We start from the raw sequence: 23,530 nt of genomic DNA on the forward strand, positions 1-23,530 counted from the left end.
AACATTCACACAGTAGCCCAAGGGGTTCCATCAGTCTTTTTGAGGGTCCTAAACCTCTTATGGTACTGGGAAGTAGTTACCCCAAATCTGGCTATTAAGGCCAGCTTCACATTCTCATACTATTGTCTCTCAAGTTCACCCAACTCCATTACAGCATCGGTTGCGTTCTGGGGGAGCCTAAACAAAAGCCAGGGAATTAAATAATTCCCTTTGAGACCCTGAATCTCAAGGATTGTACTCGTAGGCACCCAACCAATCCAAAATATCAAGTTTCACATCATACATACTCGTTGCTTCTTAGGGCATGCGAGACCTCTTGGGACTGGAAGACCTAGAGGACCCTGGGAGGGAAGCAGTTTCAATAGATTATCTTTTCATATCAATAGCATACTGCATTTCCATTTCCCAGAGTCTGATGTCCTGATGTTTGGCTTAAGTTTGAGTTTTCAACCTTTTGTATTCCAATTCTAATCTAATTGTTTCCAGAGAAAAATATTCTGGACTCAGTTTTGTACTGTGTGGGGTTCCAGTGAACTTGGTTTGAGGCAAAAAGGCAGGCTGTGGCAAAGAGGGACTCCTATCCTGGGATGCCTCTACCTCCTCTTGTACAATAGAGCTAGACTCTGAACTGTCATCCTCATTATCATTTTTCACATTTCTTGGGTTAGTAGTTGTTGCCAGGCCTACTACCCAAACTTTGGTGATTCAACAACCTTGTAATCAACCAATTTTCCTTTCCTTTTACAGTAAGATTCCTGACTCTACACATTTTTTTTCAGTTGATCTACTGTAAAGATCAGGGTTTCCCGACTGAAGTTATCCATATTTGGCATGTTACAGTTACTTTTTCTGATGGAGTTTATCCTTGTGGGGGTTTAGTTGAACACAAGAAAAGCAAAATACTCAATGTAACAACTCTACACAATATCCTCGCTGCCTGCCACCAGTGTTAGGCAAGATTGTATGTAGTAACCCTGTGGGAGACTACACCAGCCTTGTCCTCTTGGCAATAGGCTGGTGTATAGGACTGTACTACACACGTTGTTAGTGTGACTGAGCAGCCAGGCTTATCTCAAGAGGGGTCAATGTGAGCTGTAGGGTTGTAACATACAGATTCAAAGCGACAGGTATATAACACTTATACTCAGGGTTTCTTTGTTAAATTAATAAATAATTATTTTAATCGTCTGTTTGTTTTAAAATAAGCCTTCTTTAGGATACCCTTTTTGAATGTCACACACACTTCCTACACCCTGAGGTTACTTCAGTTGCTATGACACTGTGGACATTAATATATCACTGTTTACCCTTAAAATGCACTACTGAAGTTATGGCAAAAAGGAAAAGGTTAGGAAAGGAAACAAAGGTCAACAAGTTTCTCCAAACAGGTAAGCACGTCACAATCCTCCAATGAAATATAGGTTAACCCTTTCTCAGCTATACAAGTAAGGTTTGTATGACTTTTTGAGGGACAGATAAACACAAAGTCAGAGGGTAAGAAGAGTCTGCTGGGAGCCAGGACAGCCTATGTCAATTGTGCGAAGTCTAGGGGAGCTGAGGCACTTCTTGAAGATAGAACGAAAGTCTTGCACAATGTTAAAGAGAGTAGTAAAAGAATCACTGTTGGGCCACAAGCTGGGAGGCTTGTGAAAAGCAAAGATGCAAGCAACTCTGCAAAGTGCAGCAAATGCAAGTCTCCAGTGAGAGCAAGCAAGCTACACACAAGAGGTTAGAACCCCTAGTTAAACAGTACCTTGAGTCTGAAGAAAAGGTTCCTGCTGGCTTCTGTTCCTGTTGTAGTCCTGCAAATCCTGTTGTTCCTGGGCCTCAGTCGTGGGGACAAGAGGGAGGACGTCTGGGGACTCCTGCACTCTTGTTTGAAGGTCGGCGGCAGCAGCAATGGACACAATTGAGATCAGCGGCCTTTTGCTGTTTCAGCTTCTCACAAATAGCACCACTGCGTTTCTTGGACACCTTTTGGACTTTCCTTGCTTCTGGGGTCCAGCACTCTGTTGAGCTGGCTCAGGCTTGGTTAGTCCTGCTTCGAGGGAGTCCAGAGGATCTTCCTGGAGCTCGGGTCCGGTTTAAGAACAATGCACTTGATTCTGGTGTTCCTGTACCCTGGCACTCAGTTCCAGCAGCAGCAAAGAAGTGCAGCCAGCAGGGAGAGGGGTTCCAGTCAAGTTCGTCTTGGGGTCAGTTGGTCCCACCAACCCAATCGGAGAAGTCGTCCTTTCCAGGCTTCTCCAGTCGATTCAAAATCTGGAGCTTCAGCACTGCAGCAGGTCTTGACCGGGCAAACCAATGGTCAAGGAGGGTGCAGCAAGCTTCTCTTTCAATTTATTCTTTGGTTACTTCATCCAGGGGCCGACTCTGCCTTCCTTGTAAAAGGCCTTGCCTTTCACGCAAGTTTCTCCCATTCATTTGCAACCTAGCTGTCACTCGCACAGCAGACAGCCATCTAGCCAATCACCTTTGGGTGCATTCCTGTAACCAAGGAGACTAAGCACAGGGAGTTTGGGAACCTCCCTCATTTCCTGCCCTGCCAGACACGCTGGAGCAAGAGGTGGGCTTCATCAGTGAATCCCGCCAAAGACTAAACTAACAAAGGGACCAAACCTCAAGATGGACCTTACAAACAAGAAATGGCGAAAAAAGAAGACCGGGGCCATTTTGACGAAATGAGCATTGAGCCTGCAGTAAATATGCACAATGGTAGGAAAATTAAACCGCTGCCACCAGCCATTCATTGGATTAAGGATTACATAAAAATGTTACATGAGAAAGTAGACAAGGAGGAATACTAAGTATCCCCCCAGCACTTCATGTAAGATGGTGTGCGCTGGATCTACAAAGATAAAAAGGTAAGTAAAGTCAATTTTACTTTACTGCTCTTGGAAACAGTAGTTTATCCAAGAGAAGGTATTTAAACCTTAAGAGAAATCCAAAGCACTTCGTTGTGACACTGCACTGAATGTGCTGTGTGTCACAATACAAAAGAGATGATGCCTATGGATTTTGTCAGACTCCAAAGCCAAAAGAAACAGTGTTAAAATCAATTAAAAATACTTGAGAGAGTGAGAAAAAGAGCTCACTCACTCAAGGATAACAATTAAAAGTCCTGTAGTCCAGCAAAAGAGCTGGGGTCTCTGAGGTAGTAGGGAATTAGCACAGAAATTAGAATTCTTCCCAACAGTTGGGGGTTGTCCTCTTTGGTACCTCTGCACTGTGTACAGTTACTAACCATGTTTCTGAGTGCCTAGTGTTTCCATTCCGGCCACCTTTACTGTTTTTTATATTTATTACTAGGACTTTGTGGTTGCCATTCTAAGGGTAATACTTTAATGCACAACCTTTTATATAAAGTTTGTTGTCAGTAATTTTACTGTGTGGACAATACATTGTATGGTTATGTGCAATGTATACTTTATATCCGCTCTCACCCTCCTTAGTGTAAAGCCAGTCTGCTCCGTTATTGCAATTGTGAGGGTTTCAATGATCCTGGTGGAAACCATACTACAGTACTTCAGAACAACCTCATAACATATGTCTTCCACTAGGGGAGCCAGGAAAGATTGTTGCCTAGAAATCAGTCGCACGCCTCCTTGATCCCACAATCATAGAGCAGGGATAAGCATGGGAAGACAGCCCCAGTGATATAACTGAAGGAGCCGATGTGCTAAAAATACAGGAAATACACTAAGCTTCAGAATATCCCAGTTTTACTCCGCCTTAACAATCGTCACTTACCTCTTCTACATTCACTGTGTCAGACATTTACTTGATGTTTTTACTTCTTACTTTTACTTCGTATGCATCTTCGCTCAGTCAAGGTGGCAATGGATATGGTAAGGTTGACTGCAAAGTTAGGGTTGGGCCCAAGGAGGGTTGGGGGGGGAATAGTATGGGTTAGAAAGGAAGGGGGATATCCCCCTGTAATGACAAAGTGAATGTTAGAAGAATGAAGAGGTAAATGTCACAAAGTGAATGTATGGTGAAGTTAAGACCTACATCCAAACGTTGGTGTAGTTCCCATACTTAATAACATATGTTAATGTACGAGGCAGGTTTCTGTCCATGACTTCCTGACTGTTTCCATTCATCCCCCTTATCTTCATGACTTCTATTTTACCACCATGCTTCCTTTTTTATCACCTTCTTTTCTTGACAACTTCACATGTATCCTTTACTCGCTCCTTTACTCTCGCTTTTCATCTTTCATACTGTCTTCATCCCACATTTTTACTCTACTTCCCATTACTTTTCCTTGGGTTCACCCTCAATATCATCCTTTTTTCCTCTTTCACCTTCATCCTTTACAGGTCTTATCTCTGTCCACTACACCCCCTCTCACCCATGTTTTACCCTGCTGCTCTTTGTCTCATAGATGTGCATGCCCTGTTGGTGAAGGATTTGCTGGTCTTGCTGTTTAAGATGGATGATAAGTTAGTGTTGAAATATCAAAGCAGGAACATTGCCCCGACAGAGGAGAAGCAGATGCTCAGCCCCATTATTAAGCTGAACTATAAGACACTAACCAGAGATGTTGCCACAGGTGAGACTCTTCTTTGCATATGCACTACTATCAATAGCTCACTTTGCCACTTGCAAATGTTGCTCTCACAGTTCATACCACAGCTTGAAAGATGGTATCCTTGCGTTTTGATCTTTTGTCTGTTTTTCCTCCTGCGGGAGTTGAAAGTTGTTTGTTCAATGGTGTTTTTACTGTTATTTTAAAGGAACAGTTGATAAAGGGCCACTTCCTTAGTGTAAAAGAGCTCTGGGACCAGGTGTTTGGAAATAATTTTCTTTTTGCAACTTTCCTTCCATTGTCCGCAATGGAACACCAGCTATTTTAATATCCCTGGACCCTAACCTACCTTTGGAGGTAAGGAAAGCCTTTTTGCTTTACTTACCTTGCTCAGCTCATTTAATTTGTGGCAGTCATCCCTTAAGGTTAGCAGTGCAAGGTGGACTATGTCCCCATTCTTTAGTCCTGTGTTTTTAATAAATCACCCATCACCTTGCATTGAAGTGCTATTGGGGTTTGTTGTATCCATTTCCCCCCCTTGTTTTCTGTAACCTCTTTTTTTTTACCTTTTACACGTGCCCAGAACAGGTTTGTTGCAGTAAACTGTGTTTTACTTATTTTTATGGTGCAGTAACTTTGTTTTTTTTTTTTTTGAGTACCATGTACTAAAAAGGTCGTGCCATGTAGTTTCAATCCTGTTCTTTTGCCGTCTTGCCTTATAGTAGCCTTCCTGCTCTCTCAAATCAGGCAACACCATGTAAGGTAATGCACTTCTTGGTATCCGGCTTGGTTTTACAGTCTAGTGCATTTGTGTGGATAAACTGGTCAGGATGGTGTTTGGGGCCATTTAGTGACTAGTCTCAAAAAACATTCCTGCTAGGATGCGTCTGTTTCTGGGCCAGTGTAGGGTTTGAGCATGTGCATTACTTGGCAGACCTTAACTGTTTGAATGGTACAGGTCCTTGAAATTGGTAGGATATTTTTACCGCACGGTTCAGTGTTGGGAGTCCTCGGGTTTTGCTCTGTGGGCTATATCTACATTTTTTGTTTTTAGATGGAAAATGTTTCTATTTTTGTCAAAAAGAGCCTGTGTGCTCTTCTATCCTTCTGCCGACAGCGCGGGCCCAGTTGTCAGTGAATTTCAGCACCCCCTCATGGGCGAGGTCGTCAAAGTTTCCAGAAGGCGATCAGGCCTATTCTTCTCCTCCGGCCATGACGGAGGAGAAGGAGGAAGGAAGATCCCTCTTCAAGCCCTGCACCAGAAGCGGGCTATGGAACGTGTCTGTGGAGGACAAACGCCTCCAATGCCTCTACTGTCTTCACCCGGACCACAAGGAAGTAGAACGCGAGATCTGCGTCTGCTTCTCCAAGAAAAAGATGAAGGATCGACACAGTAGAATGGCATCGTGGCTGAAGACCAAGACCTCTGCCCCGTGCTCCGAACAGAGTCGGTCCAAGGAGTGGGCTTCTAAGTCCTTTAAGGGTGCCTCATCCGTGGGGGGGCCCAAGATAAGGCCAAGCACTGCAAGTCTGGTTCGATCAGCGTCGCTGTTAGGCAGAATTATATGCAGTACCCTTTGGGAACACTACACAATTAAGACTACTAGTGACAGTACAATTTCACCTTTGGTACAAGCCAGTACTACACAGTTATAGTGGTAGCAGTAGCGGAGCAGCCAGGCCTATCTCAAGAGTAAGTGAGCAGTACAAGATAGTTACACAAAGGACAGCAATTACTATGATTCAGGCAAACACTGACTCAAGGTTTCTAAGTAAAAGAATATATATTTATTTACTTATCAGGTGTATAACAGTTTACCTTTCTAAGCAAGTTAGGAAATCACAATCACAAATACACCACACCACTTCCCTTAATTTCTAGACAAGTTAGGCTCACAAAATGAAGTGGTAGCAAAATGGCACTCAGCAATTTAAAAGGGAGGGAAAGACAAAGTTATCAGTTATTAGGTCAAACCAACAGGTAAGTATTCTGAACAGTTGAACACGAGAGGCTACAAGGGTAAAATCAGATAGAAAAGGCTTAGGGGTAAGCCACCAGGGGGCGCGCAGGCAATGGCTGCCTGATCGTACTGCTCCCGCTAAAGCCGGGCAGAACAAGGGGATTGAGCCCCCCCCCCCGAAACCCTCCCAGGCGGACCCAGCACGACGGCGCTGTGTGGCGACACCCCCGGGCACCTAGTGAGCGAAAAAGCGACGCTCGAGGTCCCCGGGAAGCACGAGAACGGGACCTGTGACGTCTGCCCGGGACGTACCCGCGCAGGGCCTCAGCAGCCGTGGCACGGGAGAGTGGAGAGGAGTCCCGCGGACGCCGCGCGGGCACGGTGTGGAGTCCCCCTCCCCCGCCCGATTGATCCCCGATCCTGCTGCACGGTCGGCCCCGAGAGCGGGGGCCACAGCGCCCCGGGCTGTGGGACGGATCCTCGCCCCTCACCCCCCCGCCTCCGCGGAGCAGCGGGCCGAGCCGAGGCAAGGAACCAGACTTTGTCCGTCACAGAGGCGGAGGGTTCCGGGTGGGGAAAACGAGTCGGGCCTGTGACCCTCACCCCCCCCCCCCCACGAGGAAAGCATCAACAGTCCTGTGCGGACCCCGGGTGCGAGGCCCCCGCTGGGCGTTGGTGGGGCGTGTGCCTGCCCAGGGACGGCCTTGGTCCCCCCCGTCCCCCCTGGAGATCAGAGAGCAGAGGATTGGGGGGTAGGGACCACGGACCCAGTTGCCCACATAGATACAACTGGACAGACCAGCGACAACTTAAGCAGACCGCGACGACCCTGGTCCGGGTGAGAGGCCCCCACTTGGACGGTGGGGCGTGTGCCAGCCCAATAAAGACCCCCCTGCAACGGCATATTACAGCTAGGTGGGGGTGTGCCCCGTCCTGGGCCCCCCCCCAATTTTTCACGGCCTCCCACTGAGAGCCCCAGGAAGGAAACCACTGGCTGATCCAAAAGGGGGTGGCCAGATGAACTGGCGGAAAACCTTACAGGAATTTCACTTTCAAGAGATGACGAGCGACAAGAGAAGCCCAAGCCCCACTAATGGAATGGCCCAGTCGGAGGCCCCGGTACCCTCCACGACGGCCATGGAAAGAGGTTTTGCCTCAATATTACAGGAAATCAGGGACATGCGGTCTGACATTGCCCAGAAATTTGAGAAAATTGATCAAAGGGTGGACAAGGTCGAGGATAGACTGTTGCAGGTGGAGACCAATCAAACATCATCAGCGTCCCTAGAGTTGGATGTAGGGCTGAGGCTAGCGGCCCTGGAGAAAAGGGATGAGGAGAGGTCCCGGCAGATGGACGACTTTGAAAACAGAGAAAGGAGGAACAACCTCAGAATTTTTGTTGTACCCGAAGTGGAAGGGGAAACGGAGAGGGACATTATCCGAATGGTGAGAGACATCATCACCCTCCTATTCGCTGAAGAAATGACTACGGAGCTCACATTTGATAGGGTGCATAGGGCCGGGGGTAAGGCGGGGGGCCCCCGATCTATTCTGGTCCGGTTTCACTACTATTCAGAAAAAACAAAGGTGTTGGAGGAAGCCAGGAAGGCTCGGGAGATCACTTACAACAATGCCCAGATCGCAATCTACCAAGATCTCTCCGCCTACACTCCGGCCAAACGCAGGATGTGTCGTCCCCTAACACTGCTGCTTAAGGAAAAGGGGGTCCGCTACCGGCGGGGATATCCATTCTCCCTGACTTTCGAGTATATGGGCTAGCGGTCAACTCTGATCACGGAAGACGACATACGAGGAGCCATCCAGGACTACGTAGTGGTCTCGAATCCCCGGAGGGGCCCGTCGGGGCCGGAGAGGGATACTCCGGGGGGCCTAGGCCCATCGAGAGACAGGAGAAGAAAAGCGGACGCGAGGAAATATAGGAAAATGAATACTCCGTTGCCAGTTAAGGAGGGAGAGCGGAACGACTCCGAGGACTGAGGACTCGGGGAACCCGCCGAATCTCCCAATGTGAAGCAAAAAATCAGTGGATTTACCATTATCAGCGTCCCTACGAACAGCAAGTATGGGGGAGTCAAGTGGGTGATGACGCTGCAGGGAGGGAGGGGGGGGCTCATAAGGATGAGCATTACAGGGAGAGCCTGGTCGAAGCGGGCAGCCTGGTGGTTCGGCCAAAATAAAAAAACGATCTGGTAAGAGTCACCATAGCAAGGGGATGGTCCATCGACCGCAGGCGTAGATGGAAATGCAACAACTTCTTGCTGAAAGACGAGGTGCACGCGCAGGAGGTGCTAGACGCCATAACGGACTTCTTCGAGATCAATGACAACGGGGAGGTTGGCCCGCACACCCTATGGGATGCTTTCAAGGCAACCCTAAGGGGGGTTCTCATTAAGAAGGGAGCCCAGAATAGAAGAGTGAGGGATGCCCAAGAAAGGTCCCTGAGGGAAAAAATTGCCCATCTCCAGCCGGAGGGCTCCCCAACGGTGCCCTTAGACCGTGAAAAGGTAATCGCCCTAGACGACTACAGGCTCCAGTTGAAGGACCTCCTCCTCCACAAAACAGAAAGGAGTCTCCAGCTGGTTAAGCAGAAATACTATGAAAAGGGGGACAGGGCAGATAGGATCCTAGCCTGGAAACTGAGGGAGGTGCAAAGAAGTAGAATGGTGAAAGCCGTGAAGAACGATGGGGGGGGGTCAATAGAACATGAAGCGTCCCATATAGGAGAGGCCTTCCGCCGATACTATGAACAATTATACTCATCTGAATATACTGGGGGCGAGACCGAGATAGAAAGGTTTTTGAATTCCATACAAGTCCCGGCCCTGACTAGGGAAATGGCTGACAGGTTGGAGGGTCCAGTGCAGGAAAACGAGGTCGAACAGGTGATTAGTGGGATGAGGGCGGGCACTTCCCCGGCTGAGGATGGCTTCTCAGTATACTTTTACAAAAGGTTTCGCTCGACCCTGGCCCCACATTTAGTAAAGGTGTTCAATGCAGTCCTAGAGGGAGGAACTCTTCCGGACTCTATGATGGAAGCCATAATCGTAGTATTACCCAAGGAAGGCAAGGACCCTACGGAGTGCTCCTCCTACCGCCCAATATCCCTACTAAATATCCATGTCAAGATCCTAGCCAAGGTAATTGGGAGGCGGATGGAGGAGATACTACCAAAGCTGGTCCATGGAGACCAGGTAGGATTCACAAGAGGCAGGCAGGGCTCGGATAATATCCGCAAAACCATAGATCTATTCCACTCTGCCCAGGGATCGGATCTCGACGCGAGTGTCCTCTCTCTGGACTCGGAAAAGGCATTCGACAGGGTCGAGTGGAGATACATGCAACTCCTCCTCCAGAAAATGGGCTTTGGGGTACACACCAGGGAATGGGTGGCAGCACTGTACAGAGCCCCGCGGGCAAGAGTCCAAGTGAATGGCAAGCTGTCGGAATCTTTCTCCCTCTCCCGGGGAACGATACAGGGATGCCCGCTTTCTTCCCTGATATACGTCCTAACAATGGAGCCCCTGGCCATAGCAGTAAGAGCACTCCCGGACATCCGGGGGATTAGGAGAGGAGAAGTAGAATTCAAACTGTCCCTGTTTGCAGACGATATTCTGGCCTATCTGGTGGACCCGAGCTCCTTGCTCCCCCCTCTCCTGTCTCTGATGTCTGCTTTCGGACGCTTCTCGGGATTGAAGATCAACACTTCCAAATCAGTTCTACTCCCCATGAGGGTACGTGACCCGGGTCTGGACCCCTTGGACAGACTCCATGGAATAACCGTGGGGAAGGCCTCTATCCGATACCTGGGCGTCCTCCTTACCAGGGACCTATCCAACCTCGCCCCCGCCAATTATGATCCCGTTATGGCAGGAATCTCCGCTGACCTCAGGAGATGGGGCTCGATGGTCCTGTCCTGGTACGGCCGCATGACGGCGGTAAAAATGAACATACTACCGCGCTTACTTTCTCTTTACTGCTCTCCCTACTACCATCCCAGACCACACCTTTAGGACGTTACAGAATGCGGTGAGAGAGTTTGTATGGCAGGGCAAGACCCTGAGGACCGCGAAGGCGGTCCTGACCTTACCGAGAGAGGGAGGGAGGGAGGGAGGGTTCGGGTTTCCAGACTTCCAATTGTACTTTTGTGCAGCCCAATTGCGCGTCCTACTGGAGCACATGAAAGAGGGGATGGGAATTTACTGGTCTTACCTGGAAGACATGGATGCTCACCCCATGAAAGTTCGAGAACTCCTGTGGGCCCCACATAGGTCGATCCCGAGTAGACTTAAATCTCACCCTACATTGGTGGTCCTCTGGGCAATCTGGAAAGAGGGCCCCCAGACTGCACATTTGACATCATGGCCGTCCCCGATGTCCTCACTCCGGGGCCACCCCCTCAAACTGGGGAGCAGGGGGTTCCAAAAGGCTCAGACCGGGTCCGACTTGGGAATGGAATGGGCAGGCCAACTATTTAAAGAAGGGGAATTCCTATCATACGAGGAGTTAAGAGGCGCTCTGGGGCAGGGGTCTCTTTCCATATTTGAATATCTCCGCCTGAAAGGTATCCTCTGTGGTCAGTCATGGGGTCAGAACTTAAAAAGGCAGCTGACCCCTTTTGAGAAATTTCTTGATTCAGCGACCTCAAGGAAGGGGGCGGTGTCTGGGATATACAAGATTCTTAACACCATTAATTTGGCAGAGGGGGCTCCGTTCATTCTGGAACGATCTGGCAGGGGAGGTGATCTCAGAGGACGCCTGGTCGAGGATATTTAAAATTGTATTCCACGGAAACTTGTTCACGGTAGATATGGAGCATAACTTTAAAATTTTACAGGGGTGGCACAGAGACCCGGTGAGGCTGCCAAAAATGTTTTCAGGAGTGTCCCCCGAATGCCCTAGGGGTTGCGGTCAGGTCGGATCGAGGGGCCATATGTGGTGGCATTGCCCGAAGGTACAGGCGTACTGGGAGAGGGTAAGGGGTTGGATCGCGGAAGTCTCAGGGGAACTGCTCCCCAGAACCCCCTGACGGTGCTGCTGGGTCTCCCCCCAGAAGACACGGACACATATAGATACCCCAGAATGTGGGAAACAATGGTAAGGGCGGGGAGGGTGGCCTTGGCCCAGAAATGGAAGAGTCCGGAGACCCCCTCAAAGGAGGACTGGCTAAAGAAGGTGAAGCAGATGTTCTTGATGGACAAATTGACAGCAATGGTAAACAATGACTCTGGCTCATTCCAAGCGAACTGGTACGGGGTGCAGGAGTCCTGGGGATGGGATGTTCATTGAAGCCCAGGGGGGTGGGGGGGTGAGGGGAACGGCCAAGAGCTCGGAGGAGGGCGGATGCCCACGGCTCGGGGAACGGTGATCGAACAACAGTCATGGAATACTTCAGCGTCCACAGTAACTTCCAAGCTCTGGTTACATATGTGCACTCAAAGTGTCTTCCAGTGATTTTGCACTAGTTGAAATGTGCTCTTGTTTTTTCCCCTCTGTTTCTTTTTTCTTATTTTCATTTTGGGGGGGGGGGGGGAGCTGGGGTTGCAGGGCGTACCGATTGTCTATTCTTTGATCATGCTTTGACCCTGTGTGTTATACCATGAAAATGTTAATAAAACCAAAGTTTAAAAAAAAAGAAAAGGCTTCGGGCCAAAGTCAGTGGTTCAAAAGTCTTTTGCTCAAGATAATAGGTTCAATGTAGTTTGCGGTAAAGTTTGTGGCACAGATTCCGGACGAGGTTGGTTTGCAGAAAAAAATGTTCAAAGAGAAGGACAAGCCCCGGATTGGAGAAAGAGTTCAAACACTTTCACTGCGGTTCAACGAAACGGACAACCAGATTTGCACAGTACCTTTAAAACAGAGAGGGAGCTGAGGCGGACGTTCCTAGCAGTTCTTGCAGGTTCACGGTTCCTGAAGCGACTGTCGGACTGATCAGAAGTAGGAAGACTGTAGGGTCCTGCGCCACCAAGGGAAGAAGCCAGCAGCAGAGCAAAACAACTAATAAAATGTGCGCTCCTTAAAACCCAAGCAGGGTCCGACATTCCTGGCTATCCGGCCCACTGTAGCTCTGTACGGCGAATTCGACCAGAGGAGGGGTCCTGGCTTGCAGTTTGGGCGAACTGGTTGGTCCCACCAGCTCAAGGGAAGAAGTTTCCTGGAGGATCTTCTCTGTCGTTGGATTCGGAGATTCAAACCTGCAGCAGGGCTTCACCGGGCGGTTCAGTTGTTGTAGGGGGCCTCTTCTTCCAGTTCCTCGTTGGTTATTTTGTTCCAGTGGCGACTGTCTTTCCAGTCCCAGAGACCTGTTTATTATGCAGTTTTCTCTCATTCATACAGCCTGGCTGTCAATCACACAGCAGGGTGGCTGGCCTGGCAAGGCTAGTCCCCTTAGCCAATCAGACAAGAGTGCGACTTGGGTTACTATGGCAACCTATGGCAGGGGTCCGAAGATCCCTCCCTCACATCCTGCCTACCTAGACTATCAGGCGCCTTAAGGAGGGATTCTGTGTAGAAGCCCGCGAAAAGACAGCATACAAAGGAATCATCCCCGGTTTGGCGTGCAGAGAAAAACACAAGAAAGACTTTAACAAAAATAAATGGTGACTAAACCCAGCCGGAACCAAAAAAAAATGTATTTGGTCAAACGGTTTTATGTTCGAGGTTAATATAATAGCTTAAAACATTACCACGTATATATAAGATAATCGCGGTAGACAAGTTAGGGTAGATACCACTGCCACCAGCCAAGACTTAATGTTAAGGGAGCAAAACAAGGCTCCAAGAAAAACAGACAAAAGGGATAAGAGTTAACCCTTTTCAATACTTCATGGAAGATGGGGGTGTACTGGATTTACTTCATGGAAGATGGGGTGTACTGGGTCTGTGGTTTAAAGTGACTAAAGTTAATGGCAACTTTACCTGTTTCTGGGGGACAGTAGTCAGCCCCAGAAAAATGGAGTCAGTGGGAAGTCTCAAAGACAACCCTGTGTCACTGCACTGAAGGTGCTGTATAACCCACACAAAAAGTGGTGCACATGGAGTAGGTGAGGCTCCAGTGCCCAAGATCACACAAACCGTAGAAATACACATAGCAAAAACCATGTAAGAGTGGGGAAAAAAGGGCTCACACTCTCACCAGGTGATAAAATAAATCCTAGAGATCCAGCAAAGCTGCTTGGGGACTCTTTAGGTAAGGGTTCTCAACCATTTATGAGAATTCTCCCCAACAGTCGGCACGCAAGCGAGTCCCGCAATGGACAGGGCGCGGTCAACGTCAACATCCACCTCCATCGCCAGCCAGCAATCAAGCTCCTCCTCAAAAAGGAAATCGTCCAACCTGTCTAAGCTGCGGGAGAAGCCAGAGAAGCCAAGGACAGAGGAAAGGGCAGCCAACCTGCCCAAGAAGAAGGCGCAGGATAAGTCTTTGTCAACGATGGAGCTGGTGACGGCTGCTCTCTCAAAGGCGAAAGGTCCTGACCCCTACTGTGCCCAGGGTGTCCCTGCCTCTGAGGCGGTAATCCTCCATTGTGACTGGCAAAGCCGGATGACACACCGGAGAAGAGGATGCCGGCTCTAACCCCCTCGGTGCAAAAAAGCTGGGGGCGATGTGGGCCTGGGCCAGACCCAGGACGTTTCATCCACAGACGAGGACCTGGAGTCCTTGCACACTGTCTATGGGGATGTGGGGGAGGGCAACAGCGCAGTTCCTAGTATTCTGTTCAAACCAGCTCAGCCGAGAGATGTATCCCTGGACATCCTATCGACCCTACACACTTTGGTGTCCGAACTCCAGACAAGGATGCTGCAGGCCCCAGTCCTGGCGCCCGATCAGCGTCCAACTAAAAAGAGGAAGCGCCATCCGATGCCCCGTTTCAGCCTCCTCATCTGCATCAGGTGCCTTCACCCCAGTTGACCTGGGCTCAGGACAGACACAGCAACGACGGACAGCGACGATATCGCCACGGCAGGCGGATCTCCGTAACAGAGGGCGTCCCCAACTGATGAGGTGGGTTTGTTTCATTCCATGATCGCCAAAGCTTTCTGAAATTTTCCAGCTTACACCCTAGGACACCAAGAAAGAAGGTTTCCTGTACCAGCGACGTGAGGCCAAAAGGAAGACCATTGTGGTGGTACCCCTTCTTTACGATGTGTGGTAGGAGGGCCTGGCCCTCTTGAACCCTTGCATGGCCCGACCAAGCGGGATAGGCTGGAGAAAAAGTACCAGGTACACGGTCGCAACCATCGCCAGACTCGGTGGTGTTGGCGACCGCAAGGAAAAGTTTGTCAAACCCTTCCTCGTCATCCTCGGTAACTGGATTGGACGCCATGGGGAGGAAGGTTATTTCTCCAGCATGGGGTCTGGCATGGATTCACATGCTCATGAATATTCCCCGTCGTCAGGCTGGGAATTCTCGATAAAAGAAAAAACAATTTTAGTTTCTGAACTGTCTTTCTACTAATAACCAATCACTGGTCTCTGGGTCATACTGTCCCCAGCCAATGACTGCCCTCTGCCCAAGCCCCTGCTCTGGCAGCCATCTTCAGATTTTTACCACGCGTTCAAGTGTTGGGAGTCCTCGTGCTTTAGCTCTCGAGCTTTTACTGTGTGTTGTGTTTTTCTAAAGAGTTTCCTCTTTATTTTTCGGTCAAATCAAGCCTCGAGCTCCACCGTTTCATCTTCCGAATAACGGGGACCCGTTTCAGAAATTTCTACACCCCTCAATGGCGACTTTCACTTCTTGGAGGATTCCAGAAGGTTTTTGAGGCCTACCCCGCATGGACTTGGGCCAAGACAAAGGAGACTGGACGCCCGATAAAATCAAGCTGTTTAGGATCTGCCCAGGATGTGACTACATAACGTCTTCAACGAAGATGAGCACTCCCGGTGCCTCTACTGTCTTCACGCCGACAAGTCGCACGTGGAGGAGGACTGTTCGTTCCGCAAGAACATGTCCATTCGGACCATCGTACTCGACTCTAACTGGCTGGAGGTGAAGAGCCCAGCAGCAGGTGAGAAGAAGTCCGAGCGGTCTTCTAAGACCTTTGAGGGCGCTCTGGCGATGGGGGCCCAACAGAAGGCAAAGCACCGCGAGTCCGCGGGCAACGGGAGCGCCGTTGGTTCGGGCTCCTCGGCTGCCAGCAGGGCGTGATATCACCGATGCAGTCAATCACGAGCCAACGCTCCGGCTCGGTGAAAAGGAAGTCAGAGAACCCGGTAAGCTTTGGGAGAAGCCCCGGCAGGTCCCAATGGAGAAAGCCAAAGGGGAGCGAGGCGGTGACCCTCCCCCCATGGGTGAAGGCCTTAGACGCGCCCAAGGTCGTGAAGGCCAAGATTCACCCTGTTAAGGCCTTGATTGAGGGAGTCGTGGCGGCCCTGACAAAGCCTGCGGAGGCTACCCCTGTGGAGACGACCTCCAGGCCTAGAGTTTCCTTGCCATCCTGGAGGAAATCGTCTTTCCAGCCTATCGAAAAGACCCCCATGAAAACCTGTGGGGGGGGGTGAGGTAGTCCTAACGGACTCAGATACCTCTTCCGAGGACGAGCTGTCTGTCATCAAGGCAACCCTGCACAAGAGGTTGGAGGAGAGGGCCCACAGGAAGGATCACGACGAGGCGGACGTAGAGAGCGAGGGTGTCAAAGAGCAGCAGATCGAGGAACCAGACACCACGCCGCTGCCGGCGCTCCCGTCACAACTAATGCCACCTCCTATGGACAGGCAGGATGACTTTTTACTGGCACTGCAAACCCTGTGCACTGAGATAAGGACGAGGCTACCCCTGCCTCTGGTGGACGATCCTGCGGCGCCTGGACTGTCGGGGAGTCCTCCACCCAAGTGGAGGCGAATCCATCCTCCCCCACCCTTCCATCCTTCACCTCCATCCCCTCCACCGAGGGATGAGACGGAGACAGGGACGATAGTCGTGGTGACGACGGAACCATCTCCCATCACCCACTCCCCGGGATTCCCCTCCCGACGAAATTGGCTACTTTCACGCCATGATCGCCAGGGCATCGGAGCTGTTCCAGCTATGCCCTGAAGAGTAGAAGGAGGGGTTCCTCTGCCAACGACGGGAGGATAAGAGGAAGAACGTCCTCTCAGTCCCGTTACTGGATATCTGGGACAAAGGACTGTCCCTTCTGAAGAACCCGTCCATGGCCCCTGCAAAGAGGGACCGGTACGAGAAGAAGTACCGGGTCCCAGACTCCGTGCCTATGTGCCTCAGGGCACAGCTGTCCCAGATTCGGTGGTCCCCGCAGCGGCCGAGAAGAAATCGGCAGGGGCGACGGCATCAACTTCCACTTCTCCACCAGACGGCGAGGGGAAGAAGCTGGACGCCATGGGACGACTGGTCATCTCGTCGGCAGCGACGACCATCAAGGCAGCCAACGCCCTTGCGATTGTGGCCCGCTACGACAAGGAGCTGTGGTTTAAGATCGCTCCCCTCCTGGACTTCCTCCCAGACAAGATGGCGGAAGCCCTTGAAATCCTGCAGGAAGGCGAGTTGGCGTCGGACCATGCAATCATGGTGGACACGGACATCGCCGACACCGTTTGCCTTCACCGGCGCGTTTGGCTCAGGGCCACCAACTTCCATCAGGGCATGCGAACCAGGGTACTGAACATGCCCTTCTACGGGAACAACCTGTTCGGCAAGGCAGTGGACGAGTCACTGCAGGCCATCAAGGCGGACACCAAGGTGGCCCGGGCCTTGGGCTCTCTCGATCAGTGACAGCCGTCCTTTCGGACATCCGTAGGCAAGTCTCAAGGTGCCTCCAAAGGATTCGGCGGCAGCTCCTTGTAGTACCGCCAGGCGGCCTGCTCTTCGTCGCAGGAAGCCTACAGAGGCCGCAGCAAGGCTGGTGGACACAGTCGTCGCCAAGGGGCCCAAGATGGCAATGCCTCGGCGAAGCAAGACTGAACCAGCCATGACATTGGGCCCCAACCTGAGCACCCCGGTGGGAGGCTGGCTGGCGAACATCGCCGGCACGTGGAAGTCCATCTCCACCGACCGTTGGGTGCTGGATGCCCTGGCCCACGGGCACACTCTGGAGTTTCAAAAGAAGTGTCCCCATTTTCTACCAGTGGCCAGGAAGGAAAACCACATTCCACTGCTGCTTCTGGAGGTACGAGCAATGCTGAAGAAGGGCGCGATGGAACTCGTCCCAAAGAGGCTCTGGGGCTCCGGAGCATACTCGCGGTACTTCCTCATCCGAAAGAAGACCGGCGGCTGGCGGCCCATTCTAGACCTCCGCCACCTCAACAAATTCATAAAATCCCAGAAGTTCCGGATGGTCACCCTCCAACACGTGCTGGGACAACTGGAGGAAGGCGACTTCCTGTCGTCGCTGGACTTGGAGGATGCCTACTTCCACATCCCCATACACAAAGGACATCGAAAGTTTCTGCGCTTCGTGGTCCAAGGGCGGCACTATCAGTTCAAGGCACTGCCCTTCAGCCTGAAGTCAGCGCCAAGGCTCTTCACCAAGTGCCTGGCGCCAGTGGTGGCGTGGCTGCGCCTGCAGGGGATCCACGTCTACCCCTACATGGACGATTGGCTCATCCGAGCGACCACACAGCGAGGACCGTCCGCCTGCTGACGGAACTGGGGTTCTCGATAAACTTTGCAAAGTCCTGCTTGGTGCCATCGCAGGACCCCCTATTCCTGGGAGCCAGACTCAACACAGTGGCACGGCTGGCGTCATTGTCGGAAGATAGGATGAAGGCCATCCTGGGCAAGGTACAACGGCTGTTGACCACGGAGGTTGCCAGGGTGAGGTCCATCAAGTTCCTGCTCGGCATGATGTCATGCATCTACCTCGTGCGACTGTGCAGGTTGCGGATGCGGCCACTGCAGGAGTTCCTCGACGCCCGTTGGGTAAAAGTGACTGGAAGCTTCGAAGACCAGATCGCCCTCAACGAGACTTAACGGCAGGAAATCCGGTGGTGGGGCACCCGCGCGCATCTCGCGGCGGGCATGGACTTCCAGACCCCAGCGCATTAGGAAACGGTGACGACGGACGCCTCTCTGGAGGGCTGGGGCACGCACACCGGAGATCTCCACTCAAGAGGCCTTTGGCTCCTGGAGGAGAGGTCTCTACACATCAATGTCCTGGAGCTCCGGCCTGTGTTCTGGGCCCTCCGGTGCTTCCTCCCATCCCTCAAGGGCAAAGTGGTACGGGTCTTCACCGACAACACCACCATGATGTCCTACAAACGGAAGCACGGGGGCACCAGATCCCGAGCTCTATCCAAGGAATATTCATGAGCATGTGAATCCATGCCAGACCCATGCTGGATAACAACAGTTACAGGTAAGTAACTTGTTCCTTCTCCAGCATGGGGTCTGGCATAGATTCACATGCTCATGAATATTCCATGTCGTCAGGCCGGGAATCCTCGATAAAGTGAAACAGTTTTTTCTTTTAGTTTATAAACTGTCTATCTCCTATGAACCTATCACTGAGCTGTGGGTCATACTGCCCCAGCCAATGACTGCTTCTCCCTAAGCCCTTCCTCTGGCAGTCATCTTCAGATTTTTACCGCACTTCCAAGTATTGGGAGTGCTTGTGCTCTGCTCTTAGGGCTTTTCTGCGTTTTCACACTTTTTTGCTAGGAAATATCTATTATTGTTCGATTGAGCCCTTGTGCTCTGTCATTTCTTCTTCCGACTAACATGGATCTATTTTTCAGCATCTTTCATCGCCCCTCAAGTGCAGAATCGTCGAGTGTTTCTTCTTCTTCAAAGTTTCTAGAAGACCATCATACCTACACCACACACCGGACCATGTCGGAGGAGGACGGCGCTTCCCTCTTCAGGCTCTGCACCAGCTGCGGTTTACGATATGTTTTTGTGGAGGACAAGCATTCTCAGTGCCTTTATTGTCTTCACCCGATGCACAAGGAGGAAGATTGCGAGATCTGCCGTGGCTTTAACAAGTGCACGATGAAGGATCGACAAAGCAGGCTGGCGGCGTGGCTCAAGTCCAAGGCCCCAGTCCTGTTTGGTTCACAGGGACAAGCCTCCTCTGGATCCAGCCAGCCAGAGTGGGTTTCTAAGTCCTTTGAGGGACCTCCATCCGTGGGGGACCAAGACAAGGACAAGCACTGCGAGTACGAGTCAGTTGTGGTCACCGCGCAAGCGGGTCCTGCGACTGCCAGGGCATGTTCGTCATCTCCATCTCCAGCCATCCCTCCAGCTGATCATTGAAGAGAAAGTCAGCTACCCCGGGGAAGCTACAGGAGAAACTGGAGAAGGCCAATCAACAGGAAAAGATTTCCAACCTGCCTGTAAAGGCCCAGGTGGTGTAGGCTAAAATGTCTGCGTCTATCAAGCTGGTGGTGGCCGCCCTTTCATAGGCGAAAGGGGCTGACCCGGCCCAGGGTGCCCCGATTGCGAGAGCGGAGAAGAAGATGCCCATCATCTCCCTGAGACCTTCAACTCTCGAAACGAAGGGGAAGGGGGTGGCCTTCCAGGGTACGGATATCTCCTGTGAAGAGGAGCTCACCGGTCTGTAAACCATCCAGGAGGAGGGAAACGGAAGCAGGCCCTATGACGAGCGCGCCGACGAGGATGAGGGTGATGACGGTGAGGACACAGTCGAGGAAGAGCAGCAGGGCGATGAGGGACTGGGCTCCCAACTGGTGCCCCAGTGAGCTATTCCACCTGCACCTCAGCTGCCACCCCCACCTCAGGTACTGCCTTGAGAGCTATAGCGCCGGCGGCCCCTTCAGTGCCAGTCGACCCCTGCCCCACGGGAGAACCCCCAGCCAAGAAGGAGGGTACACCTTCCACCTCCTTGCCACCGGTCACCTCCCTCTCTCCCCCCGAGGGATGAGACGGAGCCAGACACGGCAATGATGGGCATGGACGATGGCGGGTTAGGGGACATCCCGTCTCCGCCACCCAGATCTTCACTGCCAGACGAGATTGGCTCGTTCCATTCGATGATCTCCAGAGCGTCAGAACTTATCTGCTCGCTCTGGCAGAGAACGAAGAGGGCTTCTTTTATCACCGCAGAGTAGTGGAAGACCATCCTCTCGATCCCGCTTCTGGATGACATTTGGGATGAGGGTTTGGCACTCATGAAGAACCCTTCCACGGCCCGGGCAAAGAGGTATCGCCTTGATTAAAAGTACATACAGGGCGCCGGACTCCACGTCCAAGTGCTTAAGGGCCCAGCCTTCTCCGGACTCTGGTGTCTGCGGCAGCCAGGAAGAAGTCATCAGGTGGTTCTGCCTCGGCGGCGTCCACCCCACCGGACAGCGAGGGCAAGAACTTAGATGCCATGGGACGACGGGTCATCTATTCTGCGGGGACTACCATCAAGGCCGCCAACGCCCTCGCCATCGTGGCTCGTTACGACTGGGAGTTGTGGTTCAAGATCGCTCACATCCTGGATTTCCTCCCCGGCAAGAGGTCGGAGGCACTGGAAATTCTGCAGGAAGGCGAGGTGGCGTCGGACCACGTCATCACGGTGGCCATGGACATTGCCGACGTGGGATTCCATCAAATGGACAAGAGCTTTTGCCGTGGCTGGCTCAAGGCCACAAACTTTAGGCATGACTTTCAGTCGAAGGTGCTGGACATGCCCTTCAACTGGGACAATTTGTTCGGGAAGGCCGTGGATCAGTCTCTCCAGGCCATAAAGATGGACACTGAGACCGCACTTTCTTTGGGCACTCTTCAGCATCGGAGGCCATCCTTTCGGACCTCAGGCAGCAAGTCCCAAGGATTCTCCAAGGGGTTTGGCGGGGTATCCTCTTCTTACCGCTAATCCTCCTGCTCTTCGACGCAGCAGACGAACAGGGGCCGCTCCAAGACCTTTGGAGGAGCATGTAGTCGTCGCCAGGGTCCCCAAGGCGTCTCTTCGACATCCAAGCAGGATTGAACCGGCTGTGGCCTCGGGCCCCCACCCGTGCACCCCGGTGGGAGACCGGCTGGGGAACTTTGTCAGCGTGTGGAAGACCATCTCCACCGACTGTTAGGTGCTGGAGGTTCTCGCCCATGTACACACCGTTGAATTTCAACTGAAGTATCCTTGGATACCACCAGTGGTCTGGCTGGAAAACCATGGCCCTCAGCTGTTGCTGGAAGTGCGGGCCATGCTAAAGAAAGGCGCGATGGAGCTCGTCCCAAGGAGGCTCCGGGTGTACTCAAGGTACTTTCTCGTCAGAAAGAAGACCGCGGGCCAGAGGCCCATTCTCGACCTTCGTCGACTGAACAAGTACATTAGGTCCCAGAAATTCTGATTGATTGGTTACTCTTCAGCACGTGCTCGGACAGCTGGAAGAGGGGGATTGGAGGATGCATACTTCCACATCCCCATTCACAAAGGACAACGCAATTTCCTGCGTTAAGTGGTGCAAGGGAAGTACTCCCAATTCAAGGCCCTTCCCTTCGGATTGAAGTCGGCACCAAGGGTCTCAACCAAGTGCCTGGCACAAGTGGCGGTGCAGCTGCGACTACGGGGGATGCATGTCTACCCTTATCTAGATGACTGGCTCATCCGGGCCTGCTCGAAGGAGATCGCCGTCGACCACACAGTGAAGACCGTGCGCCTTCGGACGGAGCTAGGGTTCTCGGTGAACTATGCAAAGTCCTGCTTGATTCCATCGCAGGACGCGCGGTTTCTGGGATCCCTGCTCAACACAGTGTCGTGCCTGGCGTCTCCGCCGGAGGAGAGGATAGCGGCCATCTTGGGCAAAGTACAACGACTGTTGGCCCTGAAGATCGCAAGGGTGAGGTCCATCAAGTCTCTGCTCTGCATGATGTCGTCATGCATATGCCTCATTCGGGTGTGCAGGCTACGGATGGGTCCGCTGCAGGAGTTCCTCGATGCCCGTTTGATTCAAGTATCAGGAAGCTTTGAGGGCAAGATCACACTCGACGAGAGTTCCCGTCGAGCAGTTAGATGGTCGGGAGTTCGCGCACTTCTGTCCGGAGGCGCGGATTTCCAGACCCCACCTCACCAGGAGATGGTCACAACGGACGCCTCTCTAGAAGGATGGGGAGCTCACACTGGAAGTCTTCACGCAAGATGCCTGCGGCTACCGGAAGAGAAGACGTTGCACATCAACGTGTTGGCACTGTTAGGCAGAATCCTGTGCAGTTCCCTTAGGGAGCACTACAGGTCTGAGCAATACATCCCCTTTGGCATCAGTCTGTAAAACAAAGATTTAGTTGGTAGCTTTGGCTAAGCAGTCAAGACTTATCTCAAGAGGGAGATGAGCAGTATTCAGGGTTTACACAATAGGACTACAATACTATGGCACAAGGAAACACTGACCAAAGCTTTGTATTAAAAAGAATATATATATTTTACACACTTCTAGTTCAACACAACACATCAATCACAGTTATTAAAGCAAGTTAAAATCAGTCAAGAAAAGTATACACAACTCCCTGATTAAATTGTAGACAAGTTTGGGCAAGAGTGAAAACTGAGCAAAACGGCACCGTGAAAACCAAACACAAATGGCACTCTAACAATTTCTCACAAGGGAGGGAAAGAATAAGTTATATATAAATATACTCTTAAACACCCTAGCAACACTTCCCAATAAGATTGTGAACAAGTTTAGGCAAGGCAGTACTTTAGCATGTATAATACTGAGGTGAAAACCAAGCAAAATGGCACTTCACAAGTTTAAAAAGAGGGAAGGAAAAGGTGGTTATAAGAGTTAGGTGCACCAACACATTTCTAGGTGAGAAGCAATCTAGAGAAGGCAGTTCTAACAGATTTAGCCAGAGTCAATAGGCATGTGCCAGAGTCAGTGGTACAGGGCAAAGTGCCTAGGAGGAAAATGTTCTTGTAGCTGCAGTCAAGTCTTTGTTAAACAATTTGAAAAAGTGGTTGCAGAAAGTGAAAGACATTGTCGATAGGGGTGGCCAACCCTGGAGGTAGGTAAAGTATTTCAAACACCTTTAGCAATACTCAGGGAAACAGGAGGCCTGGCAGAACAATGTACCTGAAAAGTGGAAGCGGCTCCTGTGGTGGCGGTGGTTCCTGGCAGTTCCTG

At 51.4% G+C, this 23,530-nt stretch overlaps 1 protein-coding gene across 10 annotated transcripts in view; it reads left to right on the forward strand.

The window, feature by feature from the left end:
- The window catches only part of ARHGEF1 (Rho guanine nucleotide exchange factor 1), a 1,792,426-nt gene that overhangs the window by 1,280,680 nt on the left and 488,216 nt on the right, over window positions 1-23,530 (forward strand). For all 10 annotated transcript variants that reach the window (XM_069640923.1, XM_069640913.1, XM_069640921.1 and 7 more), the window contains one exon: window positions 4,388-4,555. In XM_069640923.1, the coding sequence (XP_069497024.1) occupies window positions 4,388-4,555 (168 nt within the window). The remainder of the gene's footprint in view (window positions 1-4,387; window positions 4,556-23,530) is intronic.

The sequence above is a fragment of the Ambystoma mexicanum genome, chromosome 1q (genome assembly GCF_040938575.1).
Source record: "Ambystoma mexicanum isolate Mex_15411 chromosome 1q, UKY_AmexF1_1, whole genome shotgun sequence".
In the NCBI taxonomy this organism is placed as follows: domain Eukaryota; kingdom Metazoa; phylum Chordata; class Amphibia; order Caudata; family Ambystomatidae; genus Ambystoma; species Ambystoma mexicanum.